The sequence below is a fragment of the Peromyscus maniculatus genome, chromosome 8 (genome assembly GCF_049852395.1).
Source record: "Peromyscus maniculatus bairdii isolate BWxNUB_F1_BW_parent chromosome 8, HU_Pman_BW_mat_3.1, whole genome shotgun sequence".
NCBI classification, from domain to species: Eukaryota; Metazoa; Chordata; class Mammalia; order Rodentia; family Cricetidae; genus Peromyscus; species Peromyscus maniculatus.
In genome coordinates this window covers 61483981-61507639 of record NC_134859.1, presented here as the reverse complement: position 1 = coordinate 61507639, position 23659 = coordinate 61483981, and the positions used below count along the sequence as shown (strand labels likewise).

General features: G+C 43.4%; 1 protein-coding gene across 2 annotated transcripts in view; it reads right to left on the bottom strand.

Annotated features, from left to right (window-relative positions):
* Window positions 1-5131: 5131 nt before the first annotated feature.
* Crk (CRK proto-oncogene, adaptor protein) overlaps window positions 5132-23659 on the bottom strand; it is a 29922-nt gene continuing 11394 nt past the window's right edge. The window contains exons 2-3 of one of the 2 annotated variants that reach the window (XM_076542906.1): window positions 21732-22267; window positions 5132-8693 (exon numbers count right to left, since the gene is read on the bottom strand). In XM_076542906.1, coding sequence (XP_076399021.1) covers window positions 8556-8693; window positions 21732-22267 — 674 coding nt within the window. In that variant the 3' untranslated portion in view covers window positions 5132-8555. The remainder of the gene's footprint in view (window positions 8694-21731; window positions 22268-23659) is intronic. The other variant, XM_076542907.1, reaches the window with a different exon arrangement.

The following is a 23659-nucleotide window of genomic DNA, read 5'->3' as shown; positions in this document are numbered from 1 at the left end:
GTGGACCAGCTTCGAAGCTTGTCTACACCTTTTCTGATTTAGTACATTTTGTAATTATTTATTTGTATGGGTGCATGCCACAGCATGCATGTGGGAGTTAGAGGGAAACTCATGGGAGTTGCTTCTCTCCTTTCATCCGTGGGTCCCAGGGATGGAATTCAAGTTGTCAGATATGGTTACCTGCCGAGCCATCTTCCTGGCCTTCTTGCATTGTGAATAGAAAGAAGGTGTGATTGAACCAGGCAGTCAAGGATAACCCAGAAGGATCTTCCTTGTGTCAACATTCAGATCACAGAAGCCACATCCTTTCCATCAGTAAGATAACAAACATCCTTACAGCTCCCAGGGGTTGGAATGTGGGCATCTTTGGGGGAACATTATTCTGTCTACCCCAGGGTAGATTTTGTTAGAGTGGCTGACAATATCATCATCACACACAACATGAGTAACATAAACTTCATTTTATCATCTAATATCAATCCCATGCTCAATTTCCTATGACTTTCTCAGGTGTTGTTTTTGTTTTTTTTATATAGTACATGTATCTTTATCTTTAGTGTTTTGCCTGCATGCATGTATGTGCATTATGTGCATGCCTGGTGCCTGCAGAAGTCAGAAAAGAGCATAGAAGTCCCTGGAACTGGAGTAACAGATGGTTGTCAGCTGCCATGTGGGTGCTGGGAATCAAACTCATTTCCTCTGCAAGAGCAACAAGTGCTCTTAACCCCTGAGCCATCTCTTCAGCCTGGATATTGGTTGTTGTTGAGACAGAGTCTTACGGTGTGGCCCTGTCTGGCCTAGACATTTTGTAAACCAGGCTGGATTTGAACTCCGAGATTCCCCGATACCTCTGTCACCCCAGTGCTAGGATTAAAGACATGTGCCATCATGCTGGGCTCAACTTTGAACTTCTGATTCTCCTGTGTCTACATCCCAAATGGTGGAATTAATAGGGCATGCTGGTAAAAAGCTTTAATCCTAGCATTTGAGAGGCAGATCTCTTACGAGTTTGAGGCTAGCCTGATAGTAGATATAGGACTATAAAGTGTCTCACTACAACAAAAAGAAACAAAAACACCACCCACCCAAACCCGACAATAAACAAATCAAACCAGCCAATCAAACAAGAAACCCAAATGCTGGGATTACAAGCTCACATCATCATACCCAGCTTCTACGTGACAAGGATCTCATCCAAGACCTCTTGTGTGCTGGGCAATCACTCTACCATCTCAAGCATATCCACTGCCCAACCAACAGTATTTTTATGATAGGCTCACGGGTTTCTTATTTTGCAGTACTGGGGACTGAACCCAGGGCCTCACACATGCTGTGCACACTCAGTATCCCGAAGCTGCATCACTGAGGTGTTGCTTACATCATACCACTCACTTTCCATACAATTCAAAGATACTTTAGTATACAAACTGGTATAACCACAGTTACAAGCTAGCTTTAAGTCATTTCTAGTATTTCAGAGGCCTTTGTTTGCTAGACATGGCGGTCATGCACATAATCTTAGTATGCAGGTGGTTGAGGCAGGAAGGTTACCATGACTTAAAAAGGCAAACTTAGGCTACATAAGTATGTGAGCCTCCAATAAGACTACTAAAACTACAACTAATGAGACGTCCAGATGGCTAATCGGGCACCTGCTTCCAAGCCTGATAATTTGAATTTGAGCCCCAGGACACACATGGCAGGAGAGAACCCCACTCCTAAAGTTGTCCCTTGACTCCCATATACATGTCACAGCATGCACAAACACATGTGCACACACATACACACAAAATGAAACAAAAGTTTGAAGAACACATCTGGCCAGGCACAGCGGCACACGCCTTTGATCCCAGATCTTGGGAGGCAGAGGCAGGCAGATCTCTGAGTTTGAGGTCAGTCTGGTCTATATAGTAAATTCCAGGACACCTAGGGCTATGTAGTGAACCCATGGCTTAAAAAGGGGGGCTTGGGTGGACCTGTGAGCACTGTGAAGTGGATGTGATCGGGGTGCATTAAGTGAAACTCCAAATAATATTATGTTTGTAAAAAATTAAAAATCTAAAAACTGATAACTACCCTACTCAGTCTTTGCCATATGCCCTAAGAAATCTGAATCTTAGCATAGATACATGCATGTCTGCCTATTGCCACTCAATTTTTTTCCCTTTGTTTCTTTTCTTTTTCTTTTTTCTTTTTTTTTTTTTTTTTTTTTTTTGTTGTTGTTGTTGTTGTTGTTGTTGTTCGAGACAGGGTTTCTCTGTGTAGTTTGGTGGCTGTCCTGGAACTCACTCTGTAGACCAGGCTGGCCTCGGACTCACAGAGATCCGCCTGGCTCTGCCTCCCGAGTGCTGGGATTAAAGGCGTGCGCCACCACCGCTCGGCCCATTGGTTTTTTGAGACAGCATTTCTCTGTGTTACCCTGGCTATGCTGGAACTCTGTAATCAGGCTGACTTCAAACTCAGAGATTTGACTGCCTCTGCTTCCTGAGTTTTGGGATTAAAGGTATGTGCTGCCACCACACAGCTGTCATTCTTGAAGCAACCTAGGAATCAACGTAGGTGTCCATGAATAGATAAATGGATATGAAAATGTGGTACATATACACAACGGAATTTAGGCTGGAGCAATGGCTCAGTGGCTAAGAAAAATGTGCTGCTCTTGTAGAGGACCTGAGTTCAGTTCCTAGCATCTATATCAGGCAGATCACAACTGCCTGTAACTAGTTCCAAGGGATTCAACACCCTCCTCTGGACTCTGGAAGCACCTATAAACACATGGCACTCACTCACACAGACACACACACAACTTAAAATAAAAAGTTTACAGGAACATGCATGAACCTGGGAATTACTGAGGTGAGCAAACTGAGGAAGACAAGCAGCCCATGTTCTTTCTCATGCAGATCCCAGGGGGTTCCTTTTTTGGGGGGGGAGGGCAGGGTTTCAAGACAGGGTTTCTCTGGTTCAAGACCAGGCTGTCCTAGAACCCCGAGATCAGCCTGCCTCTGCCTCCAGAGTAAGCACACCGCAGCAGCTGCCCCCACCAGCAGCAGCAGCACCCAGCTTTTACTTTCCAAGTATATGCATTTATGTGGGAGCAAGTGTAGGGAGAGATCAGAAAACTAGAAAGGGGTCCGAGGAGGGAAAAGAGGCTCTGAGAAAGGAAATCGTGGTGGCGTCAGTGAAAAACGTCCCCCATAGGGTTTCTCTGTGTAGCTTTGCACCTTTCCTGGAACTCACTTTGTAGCCCAGGCTGACCTCGAACTCAGAGAGATCCGCCTGGCTCTGCCTCCTGAGTACTGGGATTAAAGGTGTGTGCCACCATCGCCCGGCCTTATTCTTTGTTTTAGCACATGACTCTTGAAAATATTTGGGCCCCTGGCTCAGGTCAATTCTATCAACTCACCTTGGCATTAGGATATGGTCATGTCCATGACTATTACACATAGATGGGATTCACTAGGGTCCTACCCTGTTACTTTCTTTAGGATCTATAATACCAAAAAATACCAAAAGACCTAAATGATAATAGAAGAGATATCTCATGTATGTACGCATGTGCCTCACAGGTGTGTCTGATGCATGAGGAACCCAGAACCAAGCCTAAGTCCCCTGCAAGAGCTGTAAGTGAAGTTAACGACTGTGGCACCTCTCCAGCCCTGAATAATTTGAATCTATTAAGCAATTTCCATATAGTATTTGAGAACAGAGCATGTTGAACATAACCTTGATGCTTTGACAAGTGGGAGTCAGCCTTTTTGAGTGTGGCTAATGCTACAAACTCAAAGATGTAAACCAGTGGGGCTGGAGATGGCTCACAGCCTGAGTTCCATTCCCAGCAACTACAGGGCAGCCTACAACCATCTATAATGAGATCTGGTGCCCTCTTCTGGCCTGCAGGCATATACAGACAGAACACTATACATCATAATTAAAAGAAAAAAAAAAACTTTAAAAAATATACAAACCAGCCGGGCGTTGGTGGCGCACGCCTTTAATCCCAGCACTCGGGAGGCAGAGCCAGGCGGATCTCTGTGAGTTCGAGGCCAGCCTGGGCTACCAAGTGAGCTCCAGGAAAGGCGCAAAGCTACACAGAGAAACCCTGTCTCGAAAAACCAAAAAAAAAAAAAAAAAAAATATACAAACCAGTAATGAATCATTGTTTTTAATAGTTAGCAAGTAACAGAATTACCTTCCCTTCTGTGGAAACACACACACAAAGGCTGGGAAGTACCCACCCTTTTAAGAACAAACCACGAAGAACATTTTGTATTTCTGCAAAGGATCATTAAGTAGATGTGACTGAACCTTGTTTTTGAACTTCTGTAAGACCAGGGATGCTAGGGAAGCAGCTGAGGTGACCGACCTTCTGTCCACATTCTCCAGCACACCCTAGTAAGGAAAACATTCAACACCTGTATGGTTTTGTGGTGCTGGGGGCTGAAGCCAAAGCCTCATTCATATTGGGTATCCACTCTTCCCCTGAGGCCCAATGTCAGCCCTCAGCAACAGTTGACTCCTGGGAGGGAGCCAAGCTCTGTGCGAGGCTGAAATCTGAAGAAACAGAGACATTAATGACTCTTGCCTTGCTGGAGTTGTTATAGTTGAGCTAAACAAGCACAATAGTATGTAGCTATCGCCTGGATGGTGGTGGCACAAGTCCTTAATGCCAGGAGGCAGAGGCAGGAGGATCTCTGTGAGTTCAAGGCCAGTCTGGTCTACAGAGTGAGTGCCCGGACAGCCAAGGATACACAAAGAAACTCTGCCTCAAAAACCAAAAGGTGTCATTTGAAAGGAGCACCATGAAGGTAAACATAACATCTCTAAGGACGCTACATTTAAGCTGGAACCAAAAGTAAAGATGTGAGTGTGTGCGGTGGTGGTGGGGGAGGGGGTCTGGTCCACGGGGCACGTTGAAGACTGGCACGTTGAAGCTCACCGTCTTTACAGCCCAAGTGGGGGCAGAGCTCCTTTAGCTCCTGCGCCTCCATCTGGGCCTCTTCTCACATTTTTACTCAGGCAACCCCTCTCCACATTTATGAGGAGAAAACTTCATCCGAAGTTTCTTGAGTTACTAAACATGGGCCGTATGAACACTCTAAGAGACTATGTAAAGGAACCCAACGTTCAACACAGTAAACAAAAGTTGGACAGTTTATTTTGTCACAAGTTGAAATACACTTTATCTACCTGTGCTGTTAAACAGCTTGCATATGCCAAAGTTGGACCCCCCGAGGAACCTGCTTTAGTTCTACACTGACATACTCCTAAGTCCACAGCAGCAACTATGAGGTTGTGTTGAGTCTAAGGCAGTGTCATATAGGCAATAGGTACAATTTGTCCCTTGGGTATTTAGTAGATAGGGGTCTTGCTAGGTCATGCAGGCTGACCTCCAACTCCTGGATTCAATAATTCCACAGCCTGGGAAGAGCTGGAATGATGGGGACATGGCACAGCACCATGAAACTATAGTTCCCAATACTAGAGAGAATGATGTCAATTTGGAGTGTACACATACTTTGGGGAAGGGTGGCATGTACGATCTCCTTTTGTCGTTGTTGTTACCGTCAGAACCTTCCCTGTGCATTTGCTACTTACACTAATGGAGTACCTACACTAACATTCTGAAGCCTTCAAGCTCCCATCACACTGTCGTCGGCGTTGTCTTACACTCACATATACCCTTTTCCAGACGAGTCTGGTATTCTGTTCACAACCTGCTTCCTTTCGATTTCATAGACGATTTCCTTCATGTTCCCCTCACAGCCGTATCATCCTTTCTAGTGATCCCACACAGCATACCTAAGGATTAACCCCATCTTTAAGCAATCCACCATGTATGTAACAGTTTATATGACTATTGACGGGCAGTTGAGACACACATCTTCTATTCCTTAAAACATAAAGGTTTCACTCTTTTATGACAAATATTCCAAGATTATTTTCTCCAAAAGATCACCAAGCCAAACATTTGGCCATACTTTTATTTACTACATATACTATAAACATATACAATACATGCTACAAAAAAAAAACATTTTTTAAAATTTAACTGTCAAGAAAGTGTATAGTGTTATAATACAATGGCACATGTTCATATTTTATTTCAAATTGGTTTGCTTATCACCCATTTCAAACCATTAATAGTGAAATGTTACTTGTGGAAAATTAAAATTATCTATTTGCATTATTAATAAACAATTCCAACAAATTAATAAGAATTAACCATGTCAAATATTAGTATCCAAAAATGGGCTCTTGCAGAAGTGATTATATAAAACATAGCAGCCAATTTCAGTTTATTTTGCTCTGTGACAATGTACATATGCACTTGACTAGGATTCTAGCACTTGCTATTTTTGGAAGATATTTGTAAGAAGTCCTTTGATCTCTTGAGGTCCAATAACTGCTACACCCAGCCAAATTCAACCAACGGTTCGTGTAATGGCTCTGAACATTAGTCACTGAGGAGTTCTTCTGATCCCATCAACACCACACACAATGCAGACAGTACAAGCCAGCATCAAAGGCAAAGAAAATACAAACATTCAAATCAACTGTGACAAGGATTTTCTACAAGTAATTAAGATGCCATAATTTCAGGGACAGATTTTTTTTTAATTTAATTAATTTATTTATTTGTTTTTTGAGACAAGGTCTCACTTTGGAACTCTGACTGTCCTAGAAGTAGCTCTGTAGACCAGGCTGGCCTCTAACTCAAAGACCCACCTGCCTCTGAGTGCTAGGACTAAAGGCGTGTGCCACTATGCCTGGCTTAGGAAAACAAGATTTACTGTGCACTGGGATTTACAGTATCTATCTATACTAACTGAAAACTGAACCAAGTAGTCAGGTGGAATATGTCACATACTGCAGATCTGCCACTCAACATCATTGAGCACCTACTATGTACTTAGCACTGTGCCAACATCTCCAAAGTTGAGTTTTAATGTCTTTATTGATACCTTAGAGTGAGGTAAAAATGTATTACATTAGCGTCATTAGTTTGCCTGTGGTAATGTATGCAATCCTATGCCAACTGGTATCCCTGGTCATGTAACAAGCTTCTGCACTCTGCTCACTCTTTCATACAAAATTTCTACACACATGTGCTAAGCAATGTGCTAGTCACTGCAATACCATGATTTGGTGTATGTTCAAAGAATGCAAGTTCATCATATTAATCTATACAGGACAACTAAGAAGGTACATTATTTTTCTAAAATGAAGTTCAAAGCAACGTATAAGGTATTTCTATTGGTCATACCACACCAGAGACCAGCAAGTGTCTTTAGCACCCAAAAGTCTCATGTTACAGTCTAAAGAAACCCTAAACCATTTGTGGCCTCACAGGCCTATTCTCTGGAGCATCTGACCCCACATAAATCATTCTACACTTTAAAGGGTTTATAAACTAAATCTGGACAAAAGGAAAACCCAAATGAAGGCAATTTATAATGTAATGTACTTCAAGAACTATTTTGACCATGTAAAATGATACATAAGGAATTTATGACTGGCACAGTTTTCAAAGTACTAATCCTACCCCAATGCATAGAATTCTAATCTGCCTTTTATACAACTTGCACATGATGCAGAGGGCAGAGTTTGGCCCCTGATACCTTCTACAGGATACAATATGGGATTGGTCCTTCCACTCCAAGTAGAATCTGAGAACTCCTAAGTATCCCATTAGGATACTAGTAATCAGGAGAAATGGCCCTGCCGGATCCGTCCCATCAGCAAGGAGTCTCTTAGCTGTGGTAGCAGTGTGAACCTATGATGCCCCCTTGGGGGAAGGCAGAAAGCTGGGAGTTTCTCCACTGAGTGAATCCAATACTGGCTTAAAGCTATGCACTGAATAAAGTGCTCTGCACATCCTGCTTCTCATCTGGAATGAAGATATTCACTATCCTAAGAATCAGGCCACTTACAGGTACAGGGGAAGAGAGTAACAAGGAAAGAATCCAAGAAAAAGTATGAAGCATTGACTGGGAAGGAAGACAAATGACTCGAGTAGTGTTCTCAGAATCCTCAGGATTTGAAATGTCAGAATGAGTCATACAATGGTCATGGTCCATAAATGCAAATGCAATCCCACTGGGTAATATTCACACAGTGCATGATTACTTCATGGGAGTGGGAGGGAACAGTCTGCTGCCTTTTGATAGTATGGTTTCAGAATGAAAACAGAACCACTGAAGAAATCAGGGTAAGCAGTGTGTAACATTCTTTTCCTGACCATCAGTTTTCCACAGGTTGATCTATACTGCCAAAGAGAAAGGAGGCAAGGTATTTACCTCTTCTCATACACGCATGGCCACTACCACCAAAAATTGCCAATTCAGAAGTTAACCACACAAGCCCTCCAGTTTCGTACCCTGAATATGGTAAATACGAGTAAGAATGGAGTAATTCAGTCTTTAAAAAGATCACAGGTAACAGAATGCTTATATAAACTAGACTGCTTTTGACACCTGTAAGAAAATTGTATAGATGGCAATTGGGGGGAAAACCAGATTGTTCCCATCTGTCAGCCAACTGTTGAGCTATACTCAGCTGAAGTCCTCATCAGGATTCTGTTGATCCAGCAGACGGACATGTGTGAATGGGAAGTGACCACGTTTGCCATTACACTCCCCTTCCCACTGACCACTCACATTAATCTTCGTAACCTTTACCAGCTCACCGACCTGCAGGACGAGAATAAGGAGAGCACTTTATTTCCAGTCAAGAATGCAAGCTGCAAATCTCCATTCTCTGTTAGGCATACCCTGCCCATGTGATTGCTCTAGGGCTGATGTTATAGAAATGGCTACTCACTACCTCCCCAGCCCCAGCCACCAGACTGGTTACTTGTGGTTAATGCAGGCAAAAGGAAAGAGTGTTGTTAGCAGTGGAGAAAGACACTGAGAATACAGAAAAAATGATCCTAGAAAACGACACTTCCTGTGAACTCAGCATGTCTAGATGAGCTAATCTTCCTTTTCTCTGGTCTACTATTCTCAGCAATTCCCTACCCCACCCGACAAGCTCTGGCTTAGGGACTAACACCCAGTTCTTCTTGGGATAGCATGCACAGGTGGTAGCATGGCCCAACCCCCTACCTTAGCCCAACTCTCTCATACACACTGTGGCGGCCACTGCTTACACAGCACAAGGCAACCACAGCAAGCTCACTGCATTTGGACCCAGAAAATGAAGTGTTCTTACTATTTTTCAGCCCAGGCCAAGTCTAGAGAAGGTAGAGGCCAAAATGCCAAATCCTCTCAGTTCCCAGCAAATGTCAACCCTCAAATCTACTAGCTGACTTGCTGCTCCTTAAAACAGCATGTATTCATTACTCAATCAGGGACAAAGGAAACAAAGTCCATTAACTACTATAGCTATAACCAGCTAACTATCACCCCTTCTATTTATAAAATCAAATATAAAGTTTTAACAAGATATAGCTCCACCTTGCCATGAACTTAAGACAAGGTCAGTCTGATAAATAGATTCACTGAGGCAAAACCCTAAACAAACAGCACGGTGGTGCATGCTGTAATCCTAGCCCTGGGACACAGGAGGAGGAAGACGATGAGTTTAAAGCTATCCTCAGCTACATGGGAAATGGGAGGCACGTGTGCCGGACTACACAAGTCCTATCTCAAAAGAGAAAATGTAGAAAAAAAAAAAAAAAGAATAAATAAAACACAACAGAGGACCCTGACTAAGAAGCCAGATGGGGACCACTGTTTGCAAGTCCCTTGAGCTTCACACTGTTCCTGTCTTCTGAATCTATTTTATGGTACAATAGGGTATTTTAGAAACATTAATTTCTAATTCTCATAATAACCCTCCAGGATAAGAACATTTTTTTATTTTATAGACAAAATGGAGGATTAGGACAATCATGATAGTCACAAAGCCAATGATTTGAACTCAGAGTTCCGTGACACTGAAGCTCACTGTGCTATTAGATCAGGAACCTTGAAGCTCTGCTGTATGAGGCCTCATGGTAAGAACTTCTCTTGGGAGTTACTGCGTAAAGCCAACTCCTGTGAAGACCCAGGGACTCCTAGAGAACCAGTCTAATCGCACTAACAGAGAACACTCCTGCTTACTGGTTGGTCTGTAATTTCCCACGAAAAAATATGAAAACCACAAAGGCCTGATGTGTTTGTTCGAACAACATAAAAACAGAACAGGCCGGAGGGGAGTAACAGAAATAAGAGTAAGATACAAAGGGTGAAAAAAAGAGGGCAGCTCCAACCGCAGTGCCATGAGGACTGGGCAAAGGTGGGCGAGGACCACAGACCACACGCATCCAGGCCTAGACCCGCTAGCAACTATCTGGCTCCAAGTCAGACATCCAAGTTAGCTGACTGACGACCACAGATTTTCATATAGTCTTCAAGGACCCAAGACATTTAAGTACAATTTCACTTTTAGTAAAAGTAATCTTTGGCTAGGGTGCACCTCCATGATATGGCATGCACACAGCATAGACAAGGCCCTAGACAACTGACTCAAGGGAGCAGTCTAAAGTGCTGGAAATGTGTGAAACGTTGACTTGCATCATACAAGTGTCCATATCTGTAAATTCACTGAACTGCACATTTAAGTTCTGTATGTTACCAAATGATTTTACACCTCAGTAAAAAGTGGGAGGGTATCTGTCAATATTTTACTTAGCTTTTCCTAGGTGTTAGATCATCCCATCTGTCATCAGGCCTTTTCTCTTTTAAAGAGAAATGGGAAGTTCCTACAGAGCCAGGCATCACTAGAGGACAGAATTGTGTGTACACAATGTATCAAACAAGAGCTATCAACAGAGCCATCTTTTCTTCTCTTTCTTATTTCCTATGGGGTTGTTTTGTTTTGAGACAGGATCTCCTCACTATGTAGGCCTGCCTGCCTCTCCCACCCAAATGCTGGGATGAAAGGTGTGTGCTACGATGTCTGGCTTAAGAGCCCCCCCCCCCCCCCCCTTCTTCGAGACAGAGTTTCTCTGTGTAGCTTTGCACCTTTTCTGGAACTCACTCTGTACACTAAGCTGGCCTCGAGCTCACAGAGATCCTCCTGGCTTGGCCTCCCAAGTGCTGGGATTAAGGGCATGTGCCACCACTGCCTAGCATCAGAGCTCTCTTTAAGATATAGATTGCCGAGGTGGTGGAGCTCAGCTTTAATTCCAGCATTCAGGAGGCCAGTGGCAGGCACATTTGAGTTTGAGGCCAGCCTGGTCTCCAGAGCGAGTTCGGGACAGCTAGAGCTACACCGAGAAGCCTTGTCTCTAAAAAACAAAACAATAACAAAAAAAAAACTATATATTTTCATTCTCCTAATTTCACTCTACAAAGGAGACTCAAGAAAAACTGTATCTTACTCTTTTTTTTTTTTAATTATCTATTTTTATTTTATGTACATTGGTGTTTGTCATGGCTGTTACGTCTCCTGGAATTGGAGTTGCAGACAGTTTCAAGCTGCCATGTGGGTTCTGGGAATTGAACCTGGGTCCTCTGGAAGAGCAGTCAGTGCTCTTAAACATTGAGCCAGTCTCTCCAGCCCCCTGTATCTTATTCTTAAACACAAACTTCATCAATCAGGAGTGAAAGACAAACATCAACAAAATGTAAATTTTTTGTTTGTGTTTTGTTTTTCTGTGTAACAGCTTTGGCAGACTCAGAACTCACCAGGCTGGCCTCATACTCACAGAGATCTGCCTGACTCTGCCTCCCAAGTGCTGGGATTAAAAGTGTGTGCCATCACGCCCAGCAATAATTATCTTTTTTTTTTTTTTGTTTGTTTGTTTGTTTGTTTTTCAAGACAGGGTTTCTCTGTGTCGTTTTGGTGCCTGTCCTGGATCTCGCTCTGTAGACCAGGCTGGCCTCGAACTCACAGACCTGCCTCTGCCTCCCGAGTGCTGGGATTAAAGGCGTGCACCATCGCTGTCTGGCCGATTGTCATTTTTAAATGGAGGTACATATAAGTAGTCAGCTGGGCTAATAAAACTCCCTCAAGTGGCATCAACTACAAATACTTCAAAAAGACAATTATTAAGATAACCCTTTGTACCCCATAGGGTCATCCTCCTGAAATGCTTCGGGGCTCTTGAGGGCAAGGGCAAGGGCCAAAGAGAGCATGATTAAACTTAAGAGATAAGGGCTTCCAGTGAAGCCTCACAAGATGGGTTTCCCAACAGTTTGGGGGGAAGAGCAGCTGTCAATTCTGGGGTATCAAGAGCAATTCTTGCTCTGTGTCAAAAAGCCAGACTAAAAAAGGAGGTTTATTTGGGTTTCCTGAGCCAGTCAGGTGGCTCAGGCTGACTTGACACTCACACAGCCGAGGATGCACTAACTGCTGCTCCTCCTGCTCCTCCTGCTCCTCCTGCTCCTCCTGCCCAGACCTCCTCACCTCCCCAACGCTGGTATTATACGTATGCAGCACTGTGTCTGGCTTTTGTGCTATTTTATTTATTTTATTTTTGTCTGTTTGAGACAGGGTCTTACAGTGTAGCCCTGGCTGGCTTGATCTCATATAGACAAGGCTGGCCTCCAACTCTCAGAAGTCCTCCTGCCTCTGCTCCTCCCAAGTATAAGTGCCACAAAGCCAGTAGAATAAAGTATCTGCCCCAGAAATGCTATATGTTCTCTTTTTTGAGACAAAGTCTCACTATGCACTCTTGGCTGGCCTGATACTTCCTATGTTGACCAGGATAAATTTGTGATTATCCTCCTCTATCAGCCTGCTGGATACTGGAATCATGGATATAAGCTACAACCCACAGTAAAATGTTACAATCTTTTCTTGTTTTGTTTTTCAAGACAGGGTTTCTCTGTGTAGCCCTGGCTGCCCTGGAACTTACTCTGTAGACCATGCTGGTCTTGAATTCAAGAGATCCGCCTCCTGAGTGCTGGGATTAAAGGCATGATCTATCACCACGCAGCCAATTTTTTTTTTTTGGTTTTTTGAGACAGGGTTTCTCTGTAGTTTTGGTGCCTGTCCTGGATTTTGCTCTGTAGACCAGGCTGGCCTCGAACTCACAGAGATCCACCTGGCTCTGCCTCCCAAGTGCTGGGATTAAAGGCATGCACCACCACTGCCCAGCTCTCATATATTTTTTAAAATTTATTTTTATTTCATGTGCACTGATGTTTTGCCTGCATGTATGTCTGTTTGAGGGTGTTGGGATCCCCTGGAGCCAGAGTTACAGATAATTGTGAGCTGCCATGTGGGTGCTGCAAAATGAACCCCAGCCGTCTGGAACAGCCTTAACAGTGCTCTTAACTGCTGAGCCATCTCTCTGCCCATTATTTCAAATTTGAAATGAGCCGGGTGGTGGTGGCACACGCCTTTAATCCCAGCACTCGGGAGGCAGAGGCAGGCGGATCTCTGTGAGTTCGAGGCCAGCCTGGTCTACAAGGCAAGTTCCAGGAAAGGCGCAAAGCTACACAGAGAAACCCTGTCTCGGGAAAAAGAAAAAAAATTTGAAATGAGACAAATAAATAGAAAACAAAAAGTCAGTTAGAATACATGGTACAATACATATAATCTTAGAATGCTGGAGGCTGAGCCAGAAGACTCATTGCTAGCCTGGGTTACAGTAAGATTCTAGTCTCAACATTAACTACGAAGACAAACAAGAAATAAAGAGAAAGCCGGGCGGTGGTGGCGCACGCCTTTAATCCCAGCACTGGGGAGGCAGAGCCAGGCGGATCTCTGTGAGTTCAAGGCCAGCCTGGGCTACTAAGTGAGTTCCAGGAAAGGCGCAAAGCTACACAGAGAAACCCTGTCTCGAAAAACCAAAAAAAAAAAAAAAAGAAATAAAGAGAAAAAGACCTTCACACGGATTATCGAGACTCTCAAGAACTGTTAATTAAAGATGACCTTTAAATTCTGATCTTCCTGTTTCTACCTCCCAAGTACCAGGATAATAGGTGTGTACAACCAGAGGTTCTGATGACTTTTTCTCTTGATACAGCATCTTTCTAACCTAGTTGGCCTAGTATTACTAACTATATATTACTCTAAACTGGCCGTGAACTCAGTAATCCTTAGCTTCACAAGTGCTGACTTTATAGGTCAGCTCAGTTTCTTTTTCTTTTTGCTTTTCTCTTGGGGAGGGAGGGTCAAGGAGGAAAGAGCTTGCGACAGGGTCTTAACCCTGATGCTTCCCCAGTGTCCCGAGCTCCAAGGACTCTTTGACCACTGTTTGTTGCTCCATCTGGTCCTCTCCCTCCCGACTGATTCTCTAACATCCTCTAGAGCAAGCCTGAGGATGAAGCAGACAGTGACCTATAAAGGGGACTAAACAAGGCTATTGGCTCCCAAGAAACTTAATGAACTCGTTTGTTTCCTGGCTCTGTCCCACTACCAAAGTCAGCTGTGACCCTAGTGAAGACATAATTAAACCTAGAATAGTCTGGAAACAAAAGAATACCCATCTATCCTCACCAGAAAGTCTTAGTAACAATGAAAAAGAAACTGGAGTCCAAACAGCACTAAACTCTGAAATTCACTAACTAGGAGGCTATCAGGGAACTATGTGAGCTCCTTTGTGGGTACACCTCCAGGTGAATCTTTTCAAAAATAGGTTTTGTCCCTATTACCTAAAGGAAAGACAGCAACAACTGCCAGCTTTCCTCCAATTCAGACCTGCAGGACTCCTGTGAGCCCCGAGCAGGACATGCACACCAGCACAGGGACAGAAAAGCCAGGGAGAAAGAAACAAGAGAAGAGAAACAGCGGCCTCCGTGTGCCAGGGAGCCCAGAGGTTCAGAGCAGGTGTTTTCTCTCATTCTTCATGGTGTGTATTTTAAATTAGCTCTTTACACTGGCATACACATGGAGGCCAGAGACAACTTGACCATAGGTTTCCAGGATGGAACTCAGATCTTAGACTTTGATGGCAAGCGTCTTTACCTGCAGAATCATTTCACCCATAATATATTTTGAGACAGTGTTTCTCACTGAACCTGTGCTCACAATTTGGCATGGCCTAGCTGTGCAGTGAACACCAGGGATCCTGTGTCTGCCTCATCCAGCTGCTAGAATTAAAGGCACATGCTGTTGCTCCTTGCTCTCTATGTAGGTTCCAGGAATCCAAATTCAGATACTAAGTCCTATGTGGCAAGCGAAGTAAGCCATCTCCCCAGCTCTGTCCTAACATTTTTTAATATAACGAAGACAAACAAAAGAATACTTTAAGGGGGTTGGGGATTTAGCTCAGTGGTTGAGCGCTTGCCTAGCAAGCGCAAGGCCCTGGGTTCGGTCCTCAGCTTCAAGAAAAGAAAAAAAAAAAAAAAAAGAATACTTTAAGATTTGTCTGGGGAGAAAGTTAAGGAAATTATAGCAATCTAAGGAAGGAGTCAGCAAATCATGGCTTCTAAATCAAATCCAGCTTACTGTTTTGTAAACAGTTTGTCATTCCGTGTGTCTGTGCCTGCTTCAGAAGTTAGAGGACAACTCTGTGGAGCCGGTTCTCTCCTCCCCTACTGTAGGGGTTGGATGGCTCCATGGTCTCTATTCCTAAGGACTCCGCTCTGCCACTGTAACCAGAAGGGAGTTATAAACAAGACAACAAGTGGAGCCTGGTGGGTTCCAATAAAGCTACTAGTGAGCTAGCAAGACGGTAAGAGAGCTTACTTCAAAACCTTAGGGCTTGAGTTCAATTCCCGGAAGTCAAGTAAACGTGCAAGGAGAAACTCAGTTTGGTGGTGTACACGTTTAATCCCAGTACTCAGGAAGTGGGTAAATCTGAGTTCCTGAGGCCAACCTCAGAACTGTGAGTTCCATGCCAAGGGTACACAAATGATATCTAAATAAACAAAATCGAAAAAGGCTGAGAACCAGGCACAGTGTCTCACACCAGCTGTAATCCCAGCCCTTGAGAGGCTGAGGCAGAAAAGTTGCCTTGAGTTTAAGATGAGCCAGGGCTATAGTTGTGAAAATCCTGCCTCAAAAAGAAAAGGCTAGGTAGGGATATATATATATCCTAGCATGCAAAGCCTTGATTTAATCTCCAGTACCATTGAAAACAACAAAGCTGAGAGCTGGGCATGGTGGCGTTTACCTTTAAACCCAGAATTTGGGAGGCAGACAGACAGATCTATACGAGTTTAAAACCAGACTCGTCTACACATCGAGTTCCAGGCCAGGACTATATAGTGAGACCTCATCTCAAAAACAAACAAATAAATCCCTGTGTCCACAAAGAAAAGCTAAACAGAAGTAATTTTCTGGTCAGGGGGTGTATCACAGTGATAGAGCACTTGCCTAGCATCCATGAGAGGCCTGGGTTCAAATCCCCATACTACAAAATTGTTTTTCCTAAAAATTAGTATTATAAATGAGACCGGAAGTCCCCAAACTTTGTAGTGCCAGAGGCATGGCACAAACCATAGGAGTGCCAAAATGTGTTTTAAGCTGTTGAGGGAAACACAGGAACACTTGATCTGCACTGAGTTACTTGGCAGAGCTGGAGAGATGGCTCTTCCAAAGGATGTGAATTTAATTCCCAGCACCCACATGGCAGTTTACAACTGTCTGAGACTCCAGTTCCAGGGGATCTGACACCCTCAAACAGACATACATGCAGGCAAAACTCTAATGCACACTAAACAAATAAATAAATCTTTAAGAATAAAATAACCATCCAGGGCTGGGCAGTAGTGGTACACACCTTTAATCTCAGCACTGGAGGAGGGCAGGGCTCACCAGAGGCAGGCAGATTTCAGTGAGTTCCAGGCCAGTCTGGTCTACAGAGCGAGTTCCAGGACAGCCAGAGCCATGCAGAGAAACTCTGTCTCAAAAAACCAAAAGCAAACAAACAAAAAAACCATCCACCTTCCAGGCAGACATGGTGTCAGCACTGGAGACAAGCAGGAAGATCAGGATAAAGGCCATTTTCAACTACATAGGGAAATGAAGAACAGAGTGTGCTACATAAGGCCCAGTCTCAAAAATACCAAGGTATGAACAATGGTCACCAAGCCAATGAGTTTAGTCCCTGAGTGTAGTGGATACATGGTGGAAGGGAACTGACTCCCAAGTTGTCCTCTAGTCCCCACATGTAAAGTTATTACATGTGTGTATTCCTAAAAAGAAATATATAAATGTAGTCTTTTAAATTAAACAAACAAAGGGCTGGAGAGATGGCTCAGAGGTTAAGAGCACTGGCTGCTCTTCTAGAGAACCCAGGTTCAATTCCCAGCACCCACATGGCAGCTCACAACTGTCCATAGCTCTGGTTCCAGGGGATCTGACACCTTCACACAGACATACAATACATGTAGGCAAAACACCAATGCACATAAAATAAAAATAAATTATAAAACAAGGAAGCAAAGGTGAGTAGGATGTGACTATGAGCACAGTACAAAAATGTCATAAAGAAACCCATTATTTTGACTGATCACTCAAAAAAAGTGTATGTAACTTACAGATATAAATGTGAAGTGAGAAATGAGAGTGGAAATGTTCAACATGGTCACAAGGTACGATAAACTAGGAGGTGTCTAACTGATGTACACATCTCACTAGGTAAAGTATTAGTTATTCAATGCTAAACTAAAAATATCTTCTTTTAATTACATTTGCTTTTAAAAACAACCATTATGTAATAAAAGTACTTGAGACTGAATCCAAGCATAGTGAAAGGGGTCTGTAATCATAGCATTTGGGGTCAAGGGATACACCTCAGTGGTAAATCCTGGTCCAGACCCTAAGTTACTAATGAAACAACAAAAAGAACCAGTTATAAAGAACAAAAAAGTATTTAAGAGGCTAAAGCAGGATGATAATGTTCAAGGCCAGCCTAGACTTTACTGACTTTAAGATCAGGCTATGCTACATTAAAAACTCATAAAAAGTTTTTGAGTTCTCAAAAAAAAGTTATTATGAAGATACCAAAGACATTTTTAATATTTGAAAGATGGATTTGTTATTTCCAAAGTCCTCTGTGTGTGTTGCTAGGGATTAAACCCAAGGCCTTGTGCACACTACAAGAGCGCTCCAGTATTGAACCGCAGACCCCACGAAGGCCGTTCACTCTAGGACTCTATTAAATAGAGTCTGGCTTACACACCAAGATTCTGTCCTAAAAAGCAGGGGTGGGAGCCGGGTGGGGGTACAAACTTTAATCCCAGCATTCGGAAGGCAGAGGCAGGCGACCCTGTCTCAAAAAAAAACAAACAGAAAATAACAACAACAAAAGACAAAGGGAGGGCGGGGTGTGGTGACACACAACTTGAATCCCGGATTTTGGGAGGCAGAGCCAGGAGGACCAACCTGGGCTGCATGAGACTCAGCCAGCCTCCAAAAAAAAACTAAAAAGGGAAAAAAAATCATCTTAAAAAAAATGTTGTCATTTCTGTGTTTTCAAGGGCTTAAGATCCCCTTGGAACTAGACTTCGAGCAATGAGCTTCCTGATGTGGAGAACCCAGGTCCTCTGTAAGAAATAAAAATGATCTTAACCAATGAGCCAAGTCTCTAACCCCCACCACCACTAATGAACTTATTTGAAAGCAAACAAAAAGACCACATCTATCTGCGTCAAGGAGGACTGCAACACTGCTAGGAAAACAAAAAGAGACTGTATCTCTGGATTCAACATCTCTAATGCCTCCAACAGTCTGAATGTCACTCAACCCTACCCCAGGAATCAGGGACAGCATCTGATTATGTAGCCCAGGCTGGCCTTAAACTTGAAATCCTCTTACCTTCACCTCCATCATGCTGGGGTTTACCATCACACTTGATTCAACCTGTTTGCCTAGGAGTTTTTTCCCTACAGCAAAGGAGAGTTAAGGTTCCTTCCCACTGAAGAGTTCTCATATGCCAACTGTTTTTGTTTTTAAGACAGAAACTTTGTTGCTCTGACTGTCCTGGAACTCACTATATAGACCAGACTAGCCTTGAACTCACTGAGATCCAAATTCAGAGATTAAAAGCATGTACCACCATGTACAGCCTAAGCTATTTCTTCAAGCATGTAAGAAAGGTGTTTTAAAGCCGTTTTAGGGTATCTGTTTTATATTGAAAGAGGCCCTTTTTAGTAATAAACATATATAACTCAAAACTAACTAAAAAGAAATTTTATGAAATCACACCAGTTTTCAACTCAAATCTTTATCCCCCAAGATTTTTGTAGTATTTCATAGCAGAAAAAGCAGTTCAACCACTTTTAAGCACTGGTGCTATTAATTAACAGAGACATCCTTAGAAATAATCTTTCACTGGCCTGGAAAAATGGCTCAACAGCTAAGAGCATGTGCTGTTCTTGCAGAGGATCAACATTCAGTTCTCGGTACCCATATGATGACTCACAACTATCCATAACTCCAGTTTGAACCTCATACATACATGCAGGCAAAATATTCACACAGGTAGAATAAAATCAACAAATCTTTTTTTTAAATTGGCAAAGAAGTGGAAAACAGAAGTGAAATTGACACAGTCACTATCCTCTTCTGGGTATGCAGTGACCTGGTCCAGGAACGCCGTTTTCCCACTCCAGTCTGTTAATAAGATCCACAATCAATGATAAGTGCCCACACATGCTAGATGTGAGCATCATCCCTCAACTTCATGAGCTGAAAAACTTGCTTTCTTTATCTTCTAAGCAGTGTGACCTAGACAACATACACTCCATTTCTCAAAGCCAAGACATGAACTTTAAAGTTAAGACATAATTTCAAATACAAACTTCAACAGGAGTGTGATGGCTCATGCCTATAATCCTAACACTTGGGGGCTTCTGCAGGAGTATCATAAATGGGAAGACAGCCTGGGCTACATAGTGAGCTCCAGGCTAGATTGGGCTAGAATGAGTCCCCATCTCAACAAAACAGAACATTTTAAAAAGCTGGAGGCGATGGCACATGACTTTACTCCTAGCATCCTCTCTGTATGTTCAAGACCAGCCTAGTAAGTTCAGGACAGCCAGAGTTATATAGTGAGACCCTGCCTCAAAAAACCAAAAATTATGAATAAACCAATAATACAGTTTTCAGTTAAACCTAGGAAACTCAATTAACTTAATTTACACACCCACTAGATCAGAAATGAAAATTTCAGGGCTGGTGAGATGACTCAGTGGTTAAGAGCACTACCTGCTCTTCCAAAGGACCAAAGTTCCAGTCCCAGCACCCAGGGCATCCAATGCACTCTTCTGGCCACTGGGCATATGATATATAGACAGATGGAGGGAGAACATCCATACACATATAATAATTCTTTTGGGGGAGGTTGAGACAGGGGATCGGTCTGTGTAGCATTAACTTTCCTGGAACTCACAGAGATCCGCCTGCCTCTGCCTCCCAAGTGCTGGGATTAAAGGTGTGAACCACTACACCTGGCAAATAAGAAGAGTAAATTAAAAAAAAAAAAAAAATCAATCAAATGCATTAACATCAGTCTGGTTCAAATAAATTTTTGCTCCTTCTGTGGACTAAGAGTCTCACTTACAGGCAGCCCCTACCCCAACTGTAAGAACACAACCCAAAGGAAAGAGAAGAAGCAAGTCACCAGAGTACTGTACCCCTTCCCCGCTGCTGTATTCCCATAACCCCAGGCCATGCTTATGGGAGCTGGCTACCTATTCACTCAAGTCAGTCCATGGGTAGGCTCTGAAAGACGGGCCAGCAGGCCGCCTCTGCATTCAAACAGGTAAGAGACAGTGCTGAAGAGGAACAAAGGGATAAATGCAATGAATGGCAGGTCACAAGAAAGGCTACGATGGGTTAATCCCAGCACTCGGGAGGCAGAGCCAGGTGGATCTCTGTGAGTTCGAGGCCAGCCTGGTCTACAGCGTGAGATCCAGGAAAGACGCAAAGCTACACAGAGAAACCCTGTTTTTTTTTTTTGTTTTTTTTTTTTTTAAAAAAGTCATTCAACTGACTTCTCCATTCCAACACACTAAGCAAAAAAGACAATTAAATCTGTTTTCTGTAACTCACTCTCTTATGTTTATGGCTCAATTTACATCTGCACACCACTATTTCCTCCCTATTCTGTGTGTGTGTGTGTGTGTGTGTGTGTGTGTGTGTGTGTGTGTGTGTGTATGTGTATATGTCACACTAGCCACTAAACCCAAGGCCTGCTCAAGGCCAGCATTCAGCCTTTCCTGATTCATGTCAAAAATAATTAATAGTAAGGCTATCCACTACAATAAAAGCAGCTTTTGACTGAACTTGGTGGCACACACCTCTAACCCCAGCATTTGGGAAGCAGAAGCAGGTTGTTCTCTTTGAGTTTCAAACCAGCCTGATCTACAAATTGAGTTCCAAGATAGCCAGGGCTACATAGACACCCAGTCTCCAAAATAGAAAGAAAAAAAATTATGAAAAAATCCCACTTAAGTATATTGCTACATATCACTTATTACATTCTAATCTGTGTGAACCCATCTTGTAGACAGCGACAAACAGAAAGCAGGAAAGAAGTTAGGATAGAGGTGAAAAAAGTTACTTCATGTTAATTCCTATGAATTCAGGTGGTTATTAGTCAAAATAGGTTTAGTAGATCAATCAGAACATTCAGTTACACAGTTTTAAGTTTACTCATTGCAAAATAGGTTTTCTCTAAAAGAGAGAAAACCCACATAAAATGTCAAAATCAGTATTTAGTGGTTTGACATCTACAACATCACAAAGCTGGTACCGCATCAGCATTCCTACAAAGCTGTAAGAGGTCTGAAAGGGAGACCCTGTAGCAGATCTCGTCTTTCTACATTTTGCACATTATGTACCTCCAAAGCCAAGGCTGTCTTGTCGTAGGCATTAGGGACTCGCTTCTGGATAACCCTGGCATAAATGGGCCCATTCTGGAGGTTAGGGAGCGGAGTGTTGACGCTGGGTTGGGCATAGGGCCCAGGCTCCGGCCCACCCAGTGGCTGTGGGTGGGAACCCTCCTGGTTACCTCCAATCAGAGCCGATACTGAGGCGGAGGCAGGTCTATACTTCTCCACGTAAGGGACTGGAATCATCCCCCTCTTTCCTTCGCTGTCCTCTGCATTCCACCACTGCTCTTCAGGCTTATCCCGGATTCTCAGGATGTCTCCTTTCTTAAAGGGAAGATCTTCTTCATCATTCCCATTAAAGTCAAAAAGGGCTCGAACATACTCTGCCTCCTCCTGCCTGAGAATCACTCCACTACCCTGCCTGGATCTGGAAACTGGTTCTATCAATGTTGTAGTGTCCAAATAGTGTATTTTGTAGAATTCCAGTAAAGCAGGCAATGAATCAAATTCTTGATCTCCTATTCGGAGCCGGGAGGGACTCACTCCTGGAAAAAACAGAGCAAAGTGTCATTTGAAGGTATACTACACTGCATATGAAACAGATTTTTATGTATTTCTCATATATATCTAGTCAATATTGGATACAAAACCCTTTCTTCACAGTGCAAATGGGTATCACCCTTTAACACTGAGTATCCTCTTCCAGGGGACCCAGGTTCCATTCCCAGCACCCAAATGGTGACCTCACGACTCTAACTCCAGTCTCAGGGGTCTAATGCCCATTTTCTTGACTCCTTGGGCACTTGGCACCCACATGATGCACAGATATCCATGCAGACTAACACCTATGCATATAAAATAAATAAAATAAGCATCCTCTGGAAAAAAAAAAGACAGCCATGACAGGCCAGGCCACTGGGTTCGCCAAGATAGTACAACACATGCACTTGTTGGTCATTCTCCCAGTGTTCTGCTGCTACCCCATAAATAAAGTAACCAAATGTACCCTACAACCTCAGGAAATACAGCAAGCTCTCCTTTTGGGGGGGATGGGGGGTTTGAGACAGGGTTTTTCCTTGTAACAAATTCGCCTGCCTCTGCCTCCGAAGTGCTCGGATTAAAGGCATGCACCACCATGGCTTGTTTTTTTGGGTTGTTATTTTGAAACATGGTCTGTGTAGCCTTGGCTGATGTGGAACTCATATAGACCAGGCTCCCACAGAGCCATCTGTCTTTGTCTATCAACTGCTGGGATTAAAGGCGTGTGCCCTGGCCTCAAGCTGTCCTTTTTAATAGGTCCATCCATGCAACTGCTGCCGCATGAGATGAGAAAAACTTGGAACCTACTCTAAGGTCATACATCACCATCACTACAATGTACAATTCCGAAGATGGCATCAGGTTCCCTGGATTTGAATTACAGATGGCTTTGTGTGATGACATGTGGGTGTAAGGAACTGAACCCAGATCCTCTGCAAGAGCAGCAAGTGCTCCTATTCACAGAGTCTCCTCAGACCCAAAGATTTAAGTATGAATGTGTGTCTGTGTGGAGGTATGTGCACGCAGGTACCTATAGAGTTCAGAAGAGGGATTTGGATATTGGATATCCTGTAACTGGAGTTAGAGGTAGTTGTAAACTGCCTGGTGTGAATGCTGGAAACTCAACTAGGGTCCTCTTTAAGAGCAATGTATCTCCATCCCAAGACCATACTTTAAAAACAAAAAGTAGCCAAGTGGTAGTGGTGCACCCATGCCTTTAATCCTAGTGCTGGGGATGGGAGTGGAGCGAGGCAGAGGCAGGTGGATCTCTGTGACTTTAAGGCCAGCCTGGTCTACAGAGCGAGATCTAGGACAGCCAAAGCTACACAGAGAAACACTGTCTCACAATCTTCCCCTCCCCCAGTCCCTCAATCTATTCTTTGGAGAAAGGAAGATCA